Here is a 20,195-nt window from a genome sequence, read left to right on the forward strand (position 1 = left end):
ATGTTCCTGCTGAACACCAGCTGTCCCCACCTCAATGCTGCTAGATTTAGCAGCATAAACAGTGACAGAGTAAAGACCCTCTCTTCAGCACTATTAATAACGAAGGTCAGATCACTTGGCAGATAGGAGTGCTTTAGTATTTACTGCCCTGAGGGAAAAACAGAGGGAAACACTTTTTTCACTGTGCATTATGGATGTACAGTTGTAGTGTGAGTGCAAAAGACTATAGTCATTATATTTTAACCATCTCTTCTTCAAAGGATCACATCAGTACCACAGGTACTTAAAGCAGTGCTGATATTCATAACAGCTCGAACTTAAAGGAGACGTTCATAATTGTAATTAAAAAGAAAACTTTTTATAAAATTCAGAAGTTTAATCTGTTGCACTCAGGTCTCGCTACAAGCTCGAAACCAGGCTAATGTGTTTACAAAGCCCCAGTGTCAGTAAATGGCTAAAAAAAAAAAGTGTCCCTGTTCCATATGCTAGGCTTTCTCTTTGTCTTAGAACTCCAAATGTTGAAAATCGCAAACCAAGATAAGGACGTTGCTCTATTCCTTCTCTAGGTGGGTATGTTGACTTATTTTTGCTGGGTTTTTTTTGTTTATTTTTGCTATTTTGTGTGTTTTAAGGTGGTGCAGTGTGTTTAAGGCAAAAGAAAAAAACGACAAAACCGACAAAGTTCAATTTGTCTGTAAGTTTCATTTACTGTTTGAACTACCACAGGAACTTATTTGTAGCTCAAGTTGGTTTAGTTTTGTAGCACTTTCAGTAATGCAGATAGCCGTCTCCTGAATTAGGAGAGATTTCCATCTTAAGTGATCCGAACCAGCAAAAATAAGTTTATATTACCCAGCTATGGTGCAGGACTAGAGTTAAATCTTCATTTCCATATTGTTACCAGCAATAAATGACAATAGATTGTGATTTATTTGTTTATTTATTTTCTAATTTGGCTCCGCTTAATCAAATAGTTCCATAACTGGACTAGGATGGTACAATTGCCAAGCAACAATTGCTTTCTACTTTGTGTTACCATAGGCCAGCTGCTTTGTATCATGTACATATATTTATATAAATCTAAGTTCAGAGTTTATTCTTGGAAAAAAAAAATCAGTGTGAGTACCTACAGCATTCCTATTAGAACTTTTACAAGCAGAGCAGACTTTTATCTGCAAGTTTTATGGGCTTGGGATGAGCAGATACAAGGGAATGCATATCCTGCCTTAAGATGTAATGTTCTTGACCAACTGAACACAACTTAACGATTTAAACCTGACTGAAACTTAAGGTAGCTGCTGCTGTTAGCTCCAGTTTAAAACTCTTTGTCCGGTGACACTGTAAAGGGTTCATAGAGCATGCCTGTAAAGAGAAGAAATATATAGCAATGTGAAAGGGGTCTCAGACTCAGATTGTAGACTCTGTAATGAGTTTGATTGGGTGGGCGTTTGTTGAAGAATGCTGGATTTATTTTGCCTATGTTCCCTGATGGCAAACTGTGTTTGTTTGTGCAACTGTTCTATATGCAGTGGTGAAAAGTGGTAGGTCTTAGACTGTTTCCATGGGATTTATCAGTCGAAAAAAGAAGTAGTAAGGGTCATGAGTAATTTTAACATCCAGTTTTAAGACCTGAGAGTTGGAGTAAATTGGTCAGTATCAGCAACTCAAATGGGAGAAAAATATACTAGGTACCATATATACTTTATGACCAGATATTTAGAGTACATATTTTTATTCTGCTCTTCTGGATTGCTGTAAGGACTGGACTGCATTCAGCCATGAGGTGATGTTGGATGATTAGTTCTGGACCATGAACAGCACAACATTCCAAATCCTCCTTGAATGTGAAGACTGTATAAATGTTTGCGTACAAATGTGTGTCCACAACACTACATAAAGGAGATTAACTAATTGTAAGTAGTGTCTGCAAAACTTCTGGGCATACAAAAACACATGCACGGGATAGCATCAATGCTAACACATTTAGAGCATGCAACAACAGGACAAGCTCGTCTTAATTTCTTTTCATCTGGCCCTTTAACAATGGCATATAGGTCTGTTTCCACGAAATTTATTTTCAGGCTCCAATTGTTAGGCACATGTTTTATCCTGGTTCAGCTAAGGCTTGCATGTGTGTGTGAGCCCACTTTTGAAACCTTACCTCTTGGTGGGTAAAGCCTCCCTAAACCATGCTGTGAAATGAAACTCTATAAATAGGTTGGTCAGTGCTGCAGGGACAGTCAGGAGATAAGTGAAGCACAGTGAAGTATCTGTTCAAACGAGCTGCAGATGAGCTGGTATAAGTGTGGATGAATCCAGATGTGGAGGGTTTATTTGAGAGAGCTAAGTTAAACAGTGGCTAAGAGTCCAACCACTCCAGTGAAGGAGTCCAAGCACATTCAAAAATGTTGAGGTATGGACTCTGGTTGGTACATTGTGAGAACACCAGCAGCTTCTTTGTTTGATTTGCAAACTGTGTTCTTTTTTTGTCTATTTCCTTTTTTAGTAATGGCTTCTTGGCTGATACATATCCTTTCAGACCTATATCAGTGAGTTATCCTCTCACAGTGGAAAGGAGGGCAGAAGCTAACCCAGTGGTGGAGTTTACCAAGTCATTGGGCACCAGGCAGGGATCACAGGGCAAACACACCCTCACCCAGTCACTGAATCGATGTCAGGATTGATTCCAGGACCCAGAGATACTGGAGCTTTATGGCAGTGAAACCAACTGCATCACCATCATGCCGCCCAAACAACAACATCTGAAACTAATCATAGAACTGTATACCTCCAGATGCGGTAAGATCATTTGAGAGAACAGGAGGAAAAAGGGTCTTGAGTGGGCCTGAGATGAGTAAAGAAGAAAGCTGATGAGAATCAGAGGCATTATTACAATGTCATCTTTAGATGGGAATTTGGAATATTTTGGTTGGTATAAATTTGTCAGTGAAGGGAGGACTGAGTAGATCAATTTGTTGATTAGTGTGGCAGGGGGGATAGTTTTATGGTATGAGCAGATTCCTCTGGGTCGGCAATGACTATTCTATCCCACTAATAGACATACCTCTGATGAGAACTGAATTAGATCAACCATACAGAGTGTGAGGAAGAGAGAAAGAGCGGGAAACAAATTAATATCATCTGATTGCTATTTCATGTGCACGTAAGAGAACAGGCTTCTCCTTTAATGAATTTCCACTTCTTCGACTACTTCGACTTCGAATTTCCACAGTAGCCCATTCAGGAGAGGGCTAAAGCGTATTTTTTTGACAGGAATCAATCTAAATACACTGTTCTGGGCTCTGGGCTCTGGGTTGGCCCACCCATTGTTCTGTGAATACCACAACCCAATTCCTCTAATATTCTACCTAGGTTTTCTGTTTCCTTTTCTCAATAATGACTTCTTGACAGTTGCACACCCTTTCAGACCCATAGGGTTGAGGTGTCATCTCACAGTTGAAGATGTATAGGAATTCCTGGGTTTTTTTTTCTGATCAATAAGAGGAGCCTGACTTTATCTTATTTCTCACAGATTAATTGTTTCCAGAGTTGAGACATTTTCAAGGTAGGGATCACATGCTGGACAGGGCACCACTCCCTCACAGAGCACCACCAACACAGTCACATGTGTGTACACAGTGTGAAACCAGAGAACCTGGAGGAAACCCATGTGGACACTGGGAGAACACACCAAAATCCACAGACACATGGAGCTATGTGACACCTACACTACCAGCAGCACCACCAGGCTTCCCTAAGCCCCAGTTTCTCTAAATCTCTCTCCAGATTTGAACCTCAAGCTTCTTCTACGTATTGTCCTTAGATTGTTTCCTTCTTTAAGTAGATGTTCTGATAAGCAATGAATTTAAGAAATGTATCCTTGGACATTTCTAGTATTAGCTTGGACGGGAACTGAAATCAAAGGAAGTTGAAGTCTGAGCTTGGAATGTTTTGATAATGTTCAGGTGAGTGCTGACTTTAACCAGTGGCTTGAAACAAGCATCCTTCTTCAGCTGTAACTCAGGCCACATTTCAATTGCTGCAGGTTCCTGAGACATGGTGGCTCATTAACAGCCTACAGGGAGTATTGCCACTCTCCTCCACTATGACCCTGGCTGCTGGTAATAATTTAAGCACAGAGTTGACAGGCCTTCATTGGTCCATCTGTTGCTCTGATGATGAAAGGAGTTCCCAAATGCTCACACTCAATGTCATCCCTCAACGCTTCTGCTTCTTCCAGGAAAGGCCAGTATCATTTGATAGCTCTACAGAGACACACTGGGACCACACTGTGTGCTCACTACAGAGTAGGACTGTTTACACCTGCGTCAACAAGGCCTTCATCCAAACTGTGCCTCCATTTCCAGGCACTGTACGAGGACCAAAGCCTGTCACTACCAGTAATGATGAAGATTTGAATGGGGAAGAGGCCAAAGATCCACAGGATATGACTCTGCCTTCACTGACGTAGGAAATGGAAGGTGTTGAGGTAGGTGAGGATCACTAGTGTAAAAGAGTTGTGGCGCCTCTGAGAAGTTACTGGAAATCTATCAACAGCTGTGCTGGAGAGCATCCCAGCACACTTCTCGAAAAGTAGAGAGTGCTAGAGGGAGGAGCAGAGATAGAGAGAAATAGAGTTATATGTGTTTCACAGCGTAGGGGGACTCAGGATGACCCAGTGATTTTTAATCAACTTTCTTCTTTCATTGCATAATAATTAGAGTAATTTTAGATAAAGTGCCAATAATATTGCATTATGCATTCTGTTAGCCCTCCAGAGTGTCCCTTTGGGTAAATGCTCAGTGATTCACAAGGTCTGTCAATTCAAATGTAGGTGACATTAACAGAAAAGAAGCTCCTGCTCCAGTAGCAGTATATGTCATACTTATTAATCTTAGGGTTTTATTTGAGGGCCAAGACCCAGCAAAGGTGCAGAAAATGAAGTGTGGCAATGCAACTAATTTTCCAGGAGCCCAGAATACCCACTGGCACCTCTAGACTGAGTAGGATGTTAAAAACAAAGAGAACCTTCTATCTCTGACCTCTTGCCATGCACACTTCACTCAGGCACACATAGCTCTGGGCCGTGATAAACTCTGCACTGTGTTCCAACAGTTATCTACTGGAGAATGTACTAAAGCCATCTATATAGAAGATACCTCCTCATATATCCGAATGGAAGAGTGAAGCCAAAGAAAAAAATCAACAATTGAATCTGTGAAAATGAATGAACTGAAACATCTTAAGGGATTTGCTAGAACCATTTAGCCTTCTGGAACCCATTTAAAAGGGGAATTTCTTTACATTTTCAGGGCTGATGAGTTATCCACAGGACTGTAGCATTTATGGGGGTCTGAGGGGTCTAGCCTTCTAAATATAAACAAATTAAAGTCTATCCATGGGATGCAGCTGACGTCACAATACAGAGTAGCTGCCATATTGAGTACCTACTCATTACGCAAACACACAACTCAAATAAAAATCTGTGATATTTGAATTGTTTATTGTTTCTGACAGCAACTTTATTCCTTGTTTAGATGTTAAAAATGAAAGAAATATAAGTATGAATCCCTGACCCATTTATTCAAGTCACGTTTTGTAAACAGCTCTATTCAGTCAATAGAGAAACTCAGGCTGTGTCCCAAAGTAGCACCAGGCTCCCTACATGGTGTACATCACAGTTAATAAAACTGCAAATATGGCACACAGACAGTAATTACATACTTAAAATTATTTTCAACATTCAGTGCACTATGTGAGTTGAATATAACCAACAATGTGCCCTATGGAGGGTATATGGAGACATCTAGGTTTCGGCCTCACTGCAGCATAGAAACCTCCCTCACTGATCACTCACGCTTTCAGACAAGAGCTATTTTATTCAACTTTAAACCAAACTAGAGGAATAATTTAGGCAGTCGCTATAAAACATTGCCCTCCAAAATCTGTTCCACTCTCAGAGCACAGGGACAGTGTGATCAGATTCTTTACCCTGTAGACAGGGGGGTAAAGAATTAGACAAAAAAATATGTTGTGTCTGTAGTCTCTTACACACTGAAACAAGTCACGAGTGAAGTAACACAATTACTGAAGCTTGTATATGATCTGTGTATGAATAACTCACTCAGATTCAGTCACAAGAGCACAGAAACGCGTTAGAGTCTGGCGTGCTATAGATCCTATGATGAAAATGCCACTGTCTCGAACTGATTTTAACTGACTTTTTTCCTCCTCATTATGCTACACTTTGGTGTCCCTTATGCCCCTGACGCAAAAAGGTGGTGGGCATCTGTGCTTCTAAGTTTTATAAGACCAGCACAAGGAGGGGAGCTGTGTGTGACATAAATTTGTCCATCATTCACATTCATTTACATTATTGCTACACTCTGAATCCTGAGAATCTGTCCCCAATATGCTGCCCAGGCAAAAATAAATTAAATGAAATGAAAAAAACTATTAAACAAAATGAAAAAAAAAAACAATAATAATAAAATAAATCACGTGAAGTTCTCGCTCAAAAACAAAACAAAAAACAACATTTTTTACTAGGACTGAAGCAAGTAGGGGTGGCACGGTGGTGCAGCAGGTAGTGTCGCAGTCACACAGCTCCAGGGACCTTTGGTGTGTTCTCCCCTTGTCTGTGTGTGTTTCCTCCAGGTGCTCCGGTTTCCTCCCACAGTTCAAAAACACACGTTGGTAGGTGGATTGGCGACTCGAAAATGTCCGTAGGTGTGAGTGAATGTGTGTGTGTGTCTGTGTTGCCCTGTGAAGGACTGGCGCCCCCTCCAGGGTATATTCCCGACTTGTGCCCAATGATTCCAGGTAGGCTCTGGACCCACCGCGACACTGAATTGGATAAGCAGGTAACGGATAATGAATGAATGAAGCAAGTAGTAAACCCATTATTATCTGTGGCACATCATATTTTTTCAGGCACATCAGTTTTTAGATCGTAGAATATCCTAATCCTATTAGATATTGGAGGCAAACAATATTAAATGAACAGTCTGGCTTCACAGGAGGGCAAGACCCTTCTTATACTGGAGAGGATTCCGGAGTTCTCTTTCTGATGAAAACATAAACGGGGTCTGAAGACATTTGCTGGATGTTTGTTGTTTCTGGCTCTTCTCTATTAGTCAGTGTGTATTTTGTTAAAATTCAGGGGGAGTATGAGAGGGCAGGGGATGGGTAGAGAAGATTTATTAGTGTGGCTCCCTCCTGATTTAAATCTATTTGTGTAGAAAGCATAATGCAGGAGGAGAACTGCTTAGTACATATTCTCTCCACTGAAGCTCCTCAGTCATCTTCATCTCTGTAATCACCAATTGTCAGTAATTATATGGGATTGCAGTCTTCAGCACTTCTGTTACATAAAAATTCCTAATGTTACACTGTAGCCATCAGTTTTTATCCACACGCCTATCCAGCATCAATGAGAGCTAGGCAGGGAATATTGGGCACAGAGCCAATCTACCACATAGCTTCACACACTCACTCAGTCACTTACACAAGTGGACAATTTCACCTACCAACAGAGTCACAGATACAGTCAACCAACAGATTCACAAGCTCAAAGTGAGGTTCAAACCCAGAACCCAGAGGCTCTTGAGCGGTGTGGCCACTACACTACTGTGCTGCCCTTTTAGGTACTTCACAGTGCATAATATCAACAGAATAGTACGAAAACTTGATGAAATCTGTAATGTGTAGTGGTCAGGCCCACCACATTTGCTCAACTGAGGATATATAACAGGATAATGGCAAACTTCTGAATCTTAAATAATGTTGTTTTCTATCATAGTTGTGTGGAAGTTGCTGTTTGCCTGAAATTTACCAATGGTTAAAAAAAATGGTAAGGGGCATTGGGGTTTGGATGTGTGCAAACATAGGTACCCTTACTAGAACTACAATAAAGGGCCTTAAAAGGGCACAGCACTGAAGAGGGTGTGTGTACATGAGTGCAAGTGGGCTTTATCTTTGGTGGCACTGGGGGGTATTTATAGCCCATGTAGATAAAGAGGGCCTGTTCAGATCCTGCCACCTCAATTAGCCACAGCATAGGTGGAGTAATTCAATCAGGAGAAGCATAGAGCACTGTCTCAGAGCAACAGAGCTCAGTCTGAGCCAGACTCATCCCACCAGCCTGCTCTCTGAGGTAAGGACCACTGCTCTCACAGGTATGCTGCTAACAATAACACTTACTTTAAGCTAGACAGCAGCTTTTCATAGTTTTAACTTAAGACACATCACTAACCCAGATACTGGTGGAGAAACACACGAACTGCTCCACTTCCAGGTGAACACATAAATCTCAAATCACAGTCCGTATGTGAACCTGGGATCCGAAGGATGTAACATCTCCACTGATTTGCTGAAATATTCTTTGTGCTCCAGTCATTGAGCATGTGAGGGCAAATGAACTTTAAAAGAATTTCTAGACATTTTCCTCTTCGTTCCTTGTGGTTAAAGCGGTAACTCTATATTCCCTCAGCTACTCTCTTCTTCCAGTCAGGTAGCAAGAATTCCTGCAAATGCTTGCCTTGTATGTGATTGTAAAACAGGATCTGGACAGGATTTGGTTCACTGTGATATTCAGTAAAGCTGTAAACCCTGCCAAAGTCTGATGATTTAGTGCATGTTATTATTCAGGCCTTTCAAAAACCTAGAGCAAAACCCAGTACTGTTTCTTTATCCCTCTTTGTTTCCATCTTCATTCCTTCATGAGGTCAAATTGCACTCAGTTTGCATGCACTGGACAGCGGCTAGTTTGTTTGAGGGTGCCAGAAATTCAGGGGAAGGATATGTTCACTGTTTAAAATGCAGGCAGAAGGTGTGTGTGTGTGTTTGGGGTGGTTGAATCGGATGCATGAACATTTGTATTGAATTGAAAGAAAATAGTTTGTTGGCTACAGAGTATGCCAAGCATTTGTAGACACCTGTTTGAAAGAGTGAGTTCATAATTTAAGGTTCACCCTGTGTGGATATTTTCAATACCACCCACACAACTTGTAAAATCTTAGAAAGGCATGATATTAAGGTCACCCATGCTTGTTTGCAAGGTTTGGATATAGAGGTACAAATTGGAACTGTGTTCCCTGGAGAATAACTTTGCAATAAGTTTGAGTGGCGTTTGTGAACTAATCCAGAACTAATTATCCAATATCAGGACCTGACCTCACTAATCCTTATATGGCAGAATTCCATCAAATCCTCACAGAACTGTTCCTACAGCTGGTGTAAATCCTTCCCAGAAGAGCAAAGGCGGTATATGATAGTTTTAATGAAGCATTAGGACTGGGCAGGGTACTGTTTAGTAATAGTTTTGAGATTTAGAGTATGTAAATGTGAGGTAAACATTTTCACATTGATCTGCTGCTGTAGTGTTAACAGGCTGCCACTGGGATTGTATGTGACACTTTACGTTGTCTATGAAAAGTCTATGCTACAATTCTAGAGGTGTTTATAGGCTCATACTGGGTGGTCGGATTCCTCCATTCATCGACTCTAGATATGGACTGAGAGGATAACAGGATGGATGTGGTTCTGAGTCAGAGTATGAGTTTTTATCTCTTGGGAGATCCCTCCACCTGTCTTCTCTGTCTTTTTGCTCTGGCCTCTTAAAAGTCTTAGCATCCACTCTCAGCTGGTGTGTGTGTGAGAGAGATGTAGTTCTGCAGCTCTGGAAGCAGGGTTGCTAAACATAGGCAGAGATAGTGAAAGGGGATGTGATTAGGAGACTATATGGAAGCTTGAGAGAGGTCTGAAGGTCAGTGAAGGATGAATGTCCCAAATAAAAAATGACAAAGTTGTGTATAATTTTAAATGTAATAAAGGAGCTGATATTATGGTTGGAAATGCCTAAAAACAAGATGTGATATTAAAATTTGGCTCCTACAATTTCTTAATCAATACATATGTGTGATTAATGATGATCATCTTGCAATTTCACTACTTTGCAAAAAGCAACTAGTGCTTTCCAATTCTACAATAAATATAGAAATAAATGAACAATAAAAATCAGAGGTTCCACATTAAGAGAGTGAAATAATAAACATAAACCAATAGGTTTATTAATAGCCTTGTTAATAGACTTGAAACACATGTAAGACAGAAGGACTAAGTTTTGGATCTAATCAAGACAAAGATGAAGAGCAATGTTTAATTATCAATCATAATATTGATAAAATTATACTGGCACTAATAATCTTTAATGGTTTTTCCCCTTACTCCAAATTCAAAGCTTTGTGTCAAGTGCCAATGCGTCTCCCTGAAACATAATGGAACACATTATACTTTAGTGGATGATTGCAATTAAACAGATTTAGCATTCTTCAGAAACAGAAATACATTCCAGTATAACCATAATTTAATCACCAACAAATAAAGCCTAATGTCAGTCAGCTGATAACCATGAGACAGGAAGCCTGTCTGTGAACTCATCACACTCTGTTCTTTGAGTAAATTTGTATATTGATACCCTCTAATCACTCCCTTGCAGAGAGGCCAACACAGTTCCAAATCTAGAACCTCTTTATACAGGAGGATCAAAGAGAGAACGTCATTTCATCCCAACAACAGCTGCAAAACTTTACAAAATAGTTTATGGTGACACTTATAATCTGGTTAATCTTCTTTATTTTGGGAAAGGCTATAGTTAATCGAGTGGGATAAATGGAAACAACTTGGACTGGGAAAACAGGGAGAAATGGATGGTCAACAGGAGGAAGAATAAAAGAAAATTGTGCTTATATGTTGTCAAGGTTTTTGTGGTTTGATTCCATGCCTGTGCAAGCACATCACTCTATATCCCCAAATCCTTGGGCAAGACTCCTAATGCTACATGAACCTAGCTCTGTCACATACATATCCACTGTAAGTCTCTCTGGATATGAGAACCAGCCAAATGCTAGAAATGTAAAGCTCGGTGGATCAGCCACTCCGCAGTTAGCAGAGAGCTGATTTGAAACAAATGGTGGGTTAGCGAGTGGATGTGCATTTTTGCAGTGTGCTCAGGCCTTTAGTAACACTATCCCCAGGATTTCAGCATGTGGGAGGGTAAATAAAGAGACAGAGCAACTGCGGAAGAAGGAAATATGGCCAAATCAGAAGCATACTTTTCTGATCAAGGAGAGGAGACAAACTTGTGGAAAGGCCTGCCATATATTCCAAATGGAGGAAGACAAAGAGAGTGTGGATGAGTGAGAGTGCAGAAAAGGGCAAAGACAAACAGGAAGGAGTGAGAAAAGAAAGAGAAATGGAGGGGGCAGTTAGAGACTGTAAATGAGAGAAGAGAATTTAGAGAGGGAATTTAAGCAAGAGAGTGTGCTTCTCCCAGTTTCCAGCCTTCACTGCCATATATGGTCAAACTGTTGAAGGGGATTTGGTGAAGAAATACAGGCCGACCAGTGCTCTGTTTCAGTGAGGCACATTCTGCGAGAGAGCAGGGGGCTGTGCATTTGGACCAACGCGTGCAGGACACACACGCACACGACTTGGAGACAGCAGACAGCAGGACAACAGACAGCAGGCCCTTGGCAGCACAGTGCCACAGGGCTCATGGGAGGGATAAACAGAGGGGATTAACAGGGCCAGGACTGAGACAGCTGCAGCCGTGAGTAGTCATTATAGCAGCATGCCATCATTCAACTTTCTCCATCATTCAGCAGGAATCATTCTCTCTATCAAACTCTCCCTGTCTGCCAAGACCCCCACGGTTTTCAGCTTAGCCCTTAACATAGCATCTATATTTACTGCTTTTAAATTACCATGAAACTCAGCTCTTCCACAAGTTTCACAGTGGCTGTTAGATGATAATAACTGTGTCACAGTTCAGTCTATGTGGGTTGTAAATGAGGAATATCTTCCTTCCCAAACAATATAAGATAAATAAAGGGTTGTATTAAAATATAAATATAAATATATATATATATATATATATATATATATATATATATATATATATATATATATATATATTCCATAGTTATGAAACCACTACTGAAAACCTTTACTAATTTAAATATTACAAATATTATCAGAATAAGCAGAAACATTAGAATCATTGATGTATTTACATTCGTTTAGAAAGTTCTTGGTTTATCACTGTTTGACGGAGTTTACATGAACTAGTCTTCACAGATTGTCATAAAAATATCAGACTTGTCAATGTATTCCAACTGACAGGATCTGGACACCAGTTCCAAAGAAACAGATAAGAAAACTTTTTTTAATGCTTAAAAAACAATGACCTGAATTTTTTTTTATTATTCCTAGACACTTCACTGTTTATGTACTGTGACCACTAACAGCTACATATTCTGGATTCTGTGTTCTGCATTCACTGTTTATGTACCTCAGTCCTAGCCCTTGATTTTACTTTTATGAAATAATGCTTTATTTTATCATCTATCTTACACTTACAACTTATGAGAACAATAGTAAAGCACTCTCTCTCTCAGTCTGTCACCACACAGAGTCTGTAGATCAGAGAGATAGTAGCACTTCAGCATATACTCTGAGCAACTGTATATGAAACAGTCTGACAAAAATGACATATATCAATCCTGCTGGGTTTTAAAACATCCCTTGCCAACATACACACACAAATACACACAGACACACACACACCATTGTCCTAGCTGACAGCTGGAGGGAAGGTAATGGACTGGTTGCTATGTTCTGACATAGTAAGGTCAGGAATGGTGCACAGCTTCATCCTCAGCCCTGTTAAAGGCGTAAAGGCCTGCTGTCCCTCTGCCCTGCATTAAAGGATATGAGAACTGGCTTTGGCTGATGGCCAGACTGTTAAAAATGGAGGAGAGGTATGCTGAAACTATGCTTACCTAACAATCTGGCATTTCCCTGAATACCTGATGATCTGATCTCATGAATCTGATATTGGGGGATTTAGAGAGACTGCTGAGGAACTGCTCACTTCCCCCGCAGCATTACACAACCTCAACAAAATCGAGAACTCTCATTCCATCCAAAACATTCTTAACTCCTCTAATGATTCTGGCACATGCAGCACACACTCCTTCAAAGCTTTGTCTCGCTCACACTCGTATCACCTTTTTTGGGCAGGAATAGCAGCCAGGAGGAAGGATGACGGAGCGCTACGACTGCCATTATTGTAAGGAATCTTTGTTTGGGAAGAAGTATGTCCTGCGAGAAGACAACCCCTACTGCGTGAAGTGTTATGAGAGCCTCTACTCCAACACCTGTGAGGAGTGCAAGAAGCCAATTGGCTGCAACAGCAGGGTAATCTACATACATAGTGTTCACTCGTACCTCCAAACACGTTTAAAGGGAAAACTTTAAAAGGGTCCATGTAGTGACAACCTGAACATTACTTGCATTATTTCAAATAAGAGTGTAATGTAAGCTCTATTTGTTATAAGTTTGAGAATGTGGTATTTATAACCCATGTATTTAAATATAGCAGCAAAAATAAGCTGCTTAATTTTCAAATCCCTTTTCTTGGAGATGTCATTAAAACCAGGGCATTACAAGCAACACTCTCCATCTTATTTTGAAACATGGAAGTATGTAATGGCCCTTATTTGTTTTCCAGTCTGAGACTTCCTGTTTGCTGTGTTAGTTGTTGGCCAGAGTTGAAAGCTATGAGACATTTCTCAATGTATACAACACAGACAGAAACACTGAGTCTCAACCACATCCTCAGAGTTATTTTCCAGAGGAAGGAGGACACGAAGAAGTGGCCAAACATATCACATGCAACAATTAACTTGTTGGCAAGTGCCCACCACCCAAAGTCTCATCAGCCTCTCCACTAATGTGTCCTCTGATTAGAATCATTAGATTGATTCTAATCAATGAACACTCATCAATGAACACTAGGGGGCAGTGAGCACACATCCCCGGAACAGTGGGCAGCTCTAGTCATGGCACATGTGGAGCAGTTGGGGGTTAGGTGCCTTGCTCAAGGGCAATTCAGTCATAGCTTGCAGACTCTGTGCATCGAACCGGCCCAGTTAATATTCAATCATTCATTGTCTGTAAGCATTTATCCAGTTCAGGGTCACGCTGGGTACAGAGTCTAACCGGAATCACTGGGTGCCAAGGCAAGAACTCACCCTGGAGGGGGCACCAATCCCCCACAGGCAACACACACACACATATATGGACACTTTTGGGTCACCAATCCACCTACCAACGTGTGTTTTTGGACTGTGGGAGGAAACCGGAGCACCCGGAGGAAACCCACGCGGACACAGGGAGAACACACCAAACTCCTCACAGACAGTCACCCGGAGCGGGACTTGATCCCACAACCTCCAGGTCCCTGGAGCTGTGTAAAAGTGTTAATATGTATTCTTACATATATATATATATATATATATACACACACACACACACACACACACACAAAGGGGTGCAATCACATCAACACTATTTTTAATTATAGAACTTGTATGAAGAAAATGTCTTTTTTGTGTCAGTTATTATCCAAATACTATCCGGACAGCATTTAAATAATTATTCCTGAAACCTTCAATATCCACTGGAGCTGCACTCCTGAATGCTTTTTAAAAATATATATATTTATTTATTACTTTTTAAACACACAAACATTGGCACAAAAAAGTAAACACATCCACTGAGCATTTCATGAGGAATGAACTAAAGAATTAAACTGCTGGCCTGTTCCAAAGGAAATAGAAACGGATGTTTCGCAATGATATATAATCTATTTTATCTACTCAAACAATTCCCTTGTGAATATTAGAGTCATGAGAAATGCAGCACTGAACATAAAGACAAATACACAAAAATGCAAACCAGCACATGCACTCACCAGTTACACACTCCTCTGCAACACTTCTAACTCAAGTGATAGAAGATTCGGACACACACTATTGTGACAAGAAAGCCAAGAAAATACACATTACACAACACACATGTGAATGACCTCTATGGGATGATGAGATTTGTTTCCGTTATATCTGCTGTTCTTATAAATAACAAGTGTGATTAAAGTCGATTCATCTATTAGACTTCAACAATGTGTTTTCAGTAGTTTGAGAGCCTCCCCTTCCCCCAAGTACTGTTTTATTTGGTGTTAAAGTCTACATAGATGAGAACAGTGTTTTTTAAGTAAACAGGGTTTTTTGTTTTGTTAAATACAGTAACAAGAATGTGATTTCTTTATTCTCTTGAAGCTTTATTTAACGGATATAATCAACAAAGAGGGTGGCACGGTGGCGCAGCAGGTAGTGTCGCAGTCACACAGCTCCAGGAACCTGGAGGTTGTGGGTTCGATTCCTGCTCCGGGTGACTGTCTGTGAGGAGTTGGTGTGTTGTCCCCGTGGGTTTCCTCCGGGTGCTCCGGTTTCCTCCCACAGTCCAAAAACACACGTTGGTAGGTGGATTGGTGACTCAAAAGTGTCTGTAGGTGTGAGTGTGTGTGTGTGTTGCCCTGTGAAGGACTGGCGCCCTCCTCCAGGGTGTATTTCCGCCTTGTGCCCAATGATTCCAGGTAGGCTCTGGCCCCACTGCGACCCTGAATTGGATAAGCGGTTACAGATAATGAATGAATCAACAAAGAAAAGAATTCGAGTGTTTTCACTTGATTGTATTTTGTGAACATAAACAAATGTATAACTTGACACCTGCAACGCTCTCCAAAAGCTGGGACAGTTTTTTACGAAAATACACGTGCACAGTTTATAGGATATGGTAACAACACAGTTTTGAACCATCCGACAATGTAAAAGTAAATATAAATGCTATAAATGGAGATTCAACAAAAGGCTCAGTGTTTGCAGGAAAGATGGGTCATGACTCAGCTTTTAGTGCCAATTTTCATGGAATCATCAAACAGCTCAAAAATAAGAAACGTTTAATGCAAGGCTGGTAACCATTTTGGTATGTGCATGACTGTCTAGCCTGCAAGATTACATCAGAAACCATTACATGAGGAACCGTCATGCTACAGTAATAAAAGTGGCCAGAGTGGGAGCTGGCGTAAAGTTATCCAAATTGACCATGGGTTGATTCCCAAAATGTTAGTGATTAATCTAATGCATTAGGCCTTCATTTCAGCTCCTGAAGGTTTAACCAATGGTGGAGCTCATTTGACCGTATTTTCTGTTGGTTATTTCAAGATTTTAATAATTTTATTTTCAAAAAAATGTAATTAGATTTGTACTTAAAATACTCTTCAGGGATGATGACTCTCCCTTTTCTGTTGCTAAAGGACCTGTCATACAAAGACCGCCACTGGCATGAGGAGTGTTTCCACTGCTTCCAGTGCAAGCGCTCGTTAGTGGACAAACCCTTCTCCACCAAGGACGAGCAGCTGCTGTGTACTGAGTGTTACTCCAATGAGTACTCCTCCAAGTGCCATGAATGCAAGAAGACCATAATGCCGGGTGAGATACACTTCAGTGTGGGAGACAAGCAGAAGTTTATCCTGCCGTCTCAATTTACTTCATGAAAATGCTTTTCCAGGGAACACAGACTCCCCTCTTCTTAAGAAAGACATAAATGCCTCACTGTACTCTCTACAGAGTAGATGAGGTGTTGCTTTTGAGACTGGGAAAATAGCCGAGGACTTCTGGAGACAGATGTGTCACTTTAAAGTATTACATATTTTTATACTTTCAGACCTGGAGATAGTACAAATGATCATTTCCGTTACTTGACATATCACTCTTAATTCCTTCCACTATTCAGTCCACTACAAAATTACAGACCGCTCATCTCGTACACAAAGCAATATTGTTAACTTATAACTGTGAATGTATGGAAGCTAAATAATGTTATCTATTATAAATTCATATAAACAGGCCACGTATTATAAAGATAAGCCAGGTTCTCACTGTCTTCTGAGAAACACTCCCCATCCCAAGTTCAGTAAGAGGAAAGATCTATGGGTCGAGCCAGATCATTTATTAAACAATGCAGCTCTGTGCTCTTATTTACACAGCAGCACTGGCTTTTTTTTAGCATTTCAATCTGGACGCTCTGCATCATAAAGGCTCCAAAAATAATAAGGAGAAAGCAGTTTAATCTGATGTTTTGACAAGACTTTTCAACTCTTGACAAGACTCTTTTCAGCTTTTATTTAGGATACTGAATATCAGGTATATACTTTTAGACAGACTTGACCATGGATCACAATATTTCAATGTATTTTTAGTACTTTTTTCTTCCTAGAAACCCACTTATGATAGTAAATAAGACTTAATCATCATCACAATGCCATTTCCAAACATCTTTTATTTCGTACTACTTTTTTTCATTAATATGCCTTTTTAGAACTGAAACGTAAATTATTACTGTTCTTATTCGTTTTCTGTTTCATTCGTAAAGAAAATTGTAAATGGGAGGGGTTAATATCTCATCGGTGGTATAGCTGGAAATATGTTAAATTATTAACATCATAATGAAAGTAAATACTGACTGTTTTTGTGGCTTATCATTAATTTATCAGAACTGTGTTGACTCAGGAGGGATTTATGCAAATAGACCTTTAGCAGAGTTTAAATATAATACTAAAGAACTGGGGGTTCCAGCTCACCTGCTCTGTTTGTTCTTTTTGTTCTGGTGTTGACCAAAGGAGGATGGGTTTTCTTTCTGAGGGTGTTTTCCTTGCCCCTTTCACCTCAGCAATGTTTACTTGTTGTTTGGAGGCTGAATTCTGTAAAGCTGTTTTGTGATGCCAGTTATAAAGATGAATTTAAATACAGTTTAATAAAAAGAAGTGAGGAAAACCCACATATTGGGCCTTTAAAAAGGCTGATCTGGGTCAAACCTTGAAACTAGGATTGTCTTAGATTTTCCACAATTATATCAATCCAATAACGCTAAGTAGTAACTTTCCTTGTTTTGAAAGGCTCCAGGAAGATGGAGCATAAGGGCAACAGTTGGCATGAGACATGCTTTACCTGCAAGCGTTGCCAGCAGCCCATTGGCACCAAGAGCTTTATCCCCAAGGACAACAATAACTACTGTGTGCCCTGCTATGAGAAGCAGTTTGCCATGCAATGTGTGCACTGCAAGAAGGTAAAGCCTATTTAAAAATGTATTTATGTTTTGTTAATGCAGAGCAGCAGTAGACACAGACTGAATAACAGCCAAATACAGTAATGCACTGAAATGTAAATTCTTGGCTGAAACTAAACCATCACTAATGATAAAGTTTGTACCAAAAACAGAAAAGAACCAACAAATCTGACAATATATAAGGAGATAAACACATGTAGTTATACTGTACTCTTTGGCTGTCCGGACATGTCCTTTCTGACTCGGTTTGGGTGGTTTATGTGTACGTTATGTATGTTCTTGGTCCTTCTACACCTTGATCTCCAACATGAAGAGTAAAAAATATATATATTTTGTCTGTAATGTTACACATAAAAAAGGGACACAGTTAATTGTGTGTATGTTTGCTCTGCTGCTGAGTGTCTGTTGAGTGGAACAGTGCTTAATGTCACATTTCTGGCCTAATTCATTTTTGTTAACATTCTGCATTTTAACGCATCGTCTCACCAAAGCTGAAAATAGGTTGGAATTTTAGAAACAGAGCAAATGTCATTACCAACGTACTGAGAATGTCAGGATTGCACACTTAATCCCGGTGTGGATATTCATGGCTCTGCTTTTTTCTTTCTCCACAGCCCATCACCACTGGAGGAGTGACCTACCATGAACAGCCGTGGCATAAGGACTGCTTCCTGTGCACCGGCTGCAAGCAGCAGCTGTCTGGTCAGCGCTTCACCTCTCGTGATGACTTTGCATACTGCCTCAACTGCTTCTGCAACCTCTATGCCAAGAAGTGTGCTGCCTGCACCAGCCCCATCAGTGGTACATCTCCATCTACGCACACACCACACACACACACAAAAAAGACAATATCAGTCAATGAGTAGATCTTATTTCTTCGGTTGTTCTTGTTTTCTTTCCTAATAACTCTGAGGGGGTGGAGAATGGAAGTATGAAAATGATGCAAAGATTAATGAGTCAGCATCAAATGTGTGTTTATCAAATTTCACTTCATTTTTTCTAACATTTGGTTAAGCTTATTAAATTACTAGGTGTTTTTAAACACATTATTCGACAGTGCACTCCCCTTAGCTAAAATCATTCGGGAAATATATATATATATATAGACCGCACATGCACACAGTCACATATACAATCAACAACTACTGTCAACATTCACACAAATTCCTCTTCATAGAAAAGTCATATACTTAAGTAAATTAATATTTTTATACATTATGTAGGTGCAATGATATTAAAAGCAAATTGTGTCAGATTGTTGTTTTCCTGGCAAGCTGTTGAAGTAGAATCTTTTGTACACTCTGCCCTGCTCCTCAGAGGGCTCATCTATCAAGGACAGTTTACTTAAGCTGATAAATTCAAGGAATTGATAGATGAAAGTGTGAGAGCAAACTAATGTGGGTTTTAAAGTCTTTTCTTCAGAATTATTAAGAGAAGAACCAGATTCACAGGTGCATTAATTCCTTTTCTCCAATGATCCTACTTAATTTGGTGAACAGCCATTACACGTGACACCTAGTGGCTGGATGAATCACTTTTTGCAATAAACCTATTTTACAAAATCAAAGCCCCATGTGGATGACTCACTCTGTTAAAAAGGTTCATTCAAGGACTACAAAGCAATTTGATTCGTCACCTGTACTTTTTAGAGAAAAAGTCAAATAAATACCTATAAAATTATTCTTTCCAAAATAGATTGGTTGCTTCTTTAAGCCCAAAGTAAAACTGGTTAAAAAATCCCATCATTCCCTTTTTCAAGGAAAGCCTTATTTCTGCTGGCTATTTTAAAATCCTGTTTTGTGAAACAGCCCCATTTCTGCCAGTCTCTAACTGTCACCTGTGTTCTGTAGGTCTTGGTGGGAGCAAATACATCTCTTTTGAGGAGCGCCAGTGGCACAACGACTGTTTCAACTGCAAGAAGTGCTCTGTCTCTCTTGTGGGCCGAGGCTTTCTGACTGAGAGAGATGACATTCTGTGCCCTGAATGTGGCAAAGACATATGAAACACAGAGTCACACATAACAAAAGAATTATTTCAGATGTTAACACTAGCTATCACAATGGTGCACGTATAGAAAGAGGCAAATTAAAGAAATTTCCATAAACAGCTTCAGTAGTAGACGAAACAATTGTCAAGTTTTTTTGCCTTAAATATTTATTTACTAT

At 40.0% G+C, this 20,195-nt stretch overlaps 1 protein-coding gene across 1 annotated transcript; it reads left to right on the plus strand.

Moving 5' to 3' along the window:
• Positions 1-11,433: 11,433 nt before the first annotated feature.
• Positions 11,434-20,192, plus strand: fhl2a (four and a half LIM domains 2a). Its single transcript, XM_066686625.1, has 6 exons — positions 11,434-11,611; positions 13,084-13,260; positions 16,220-16,394; positions 17,861-18,030; positions 18,645-18,831; positions 19,881-20,192. The coding sequence occupies exons 2-6, from the start codon at positions 13,105-13,107 to the stop codon at positions 20,030-20,032; spliced, it is 840 nt and encodes a 279-aa protein (XP_066542722.1). The 5' UTR covers positions 11,434-11,611; positions 13,084-13,104; the 3' UTR covers positions 20,033-20,192.
• Positions 20,193-20,195: the final 3 nt, after the last annotated feature.

This window comes from Hoplias malabaricus, chromosome 12 (genome assembly GCF_029633855.1).
Source record: "Hoplias malabaricus isolate fHopMal1 chromosome 12, fHopMal1.hap1, whole genome shotgun sequence".
In the NCBI taxonomy this organism is placed as follows: domain Eukaryota; kingdom Metazoa; phylum Chordata; class Actinopteri; order Characiformes; family Erythrinidae; genus Hoplias; species Hoplias malabaricus.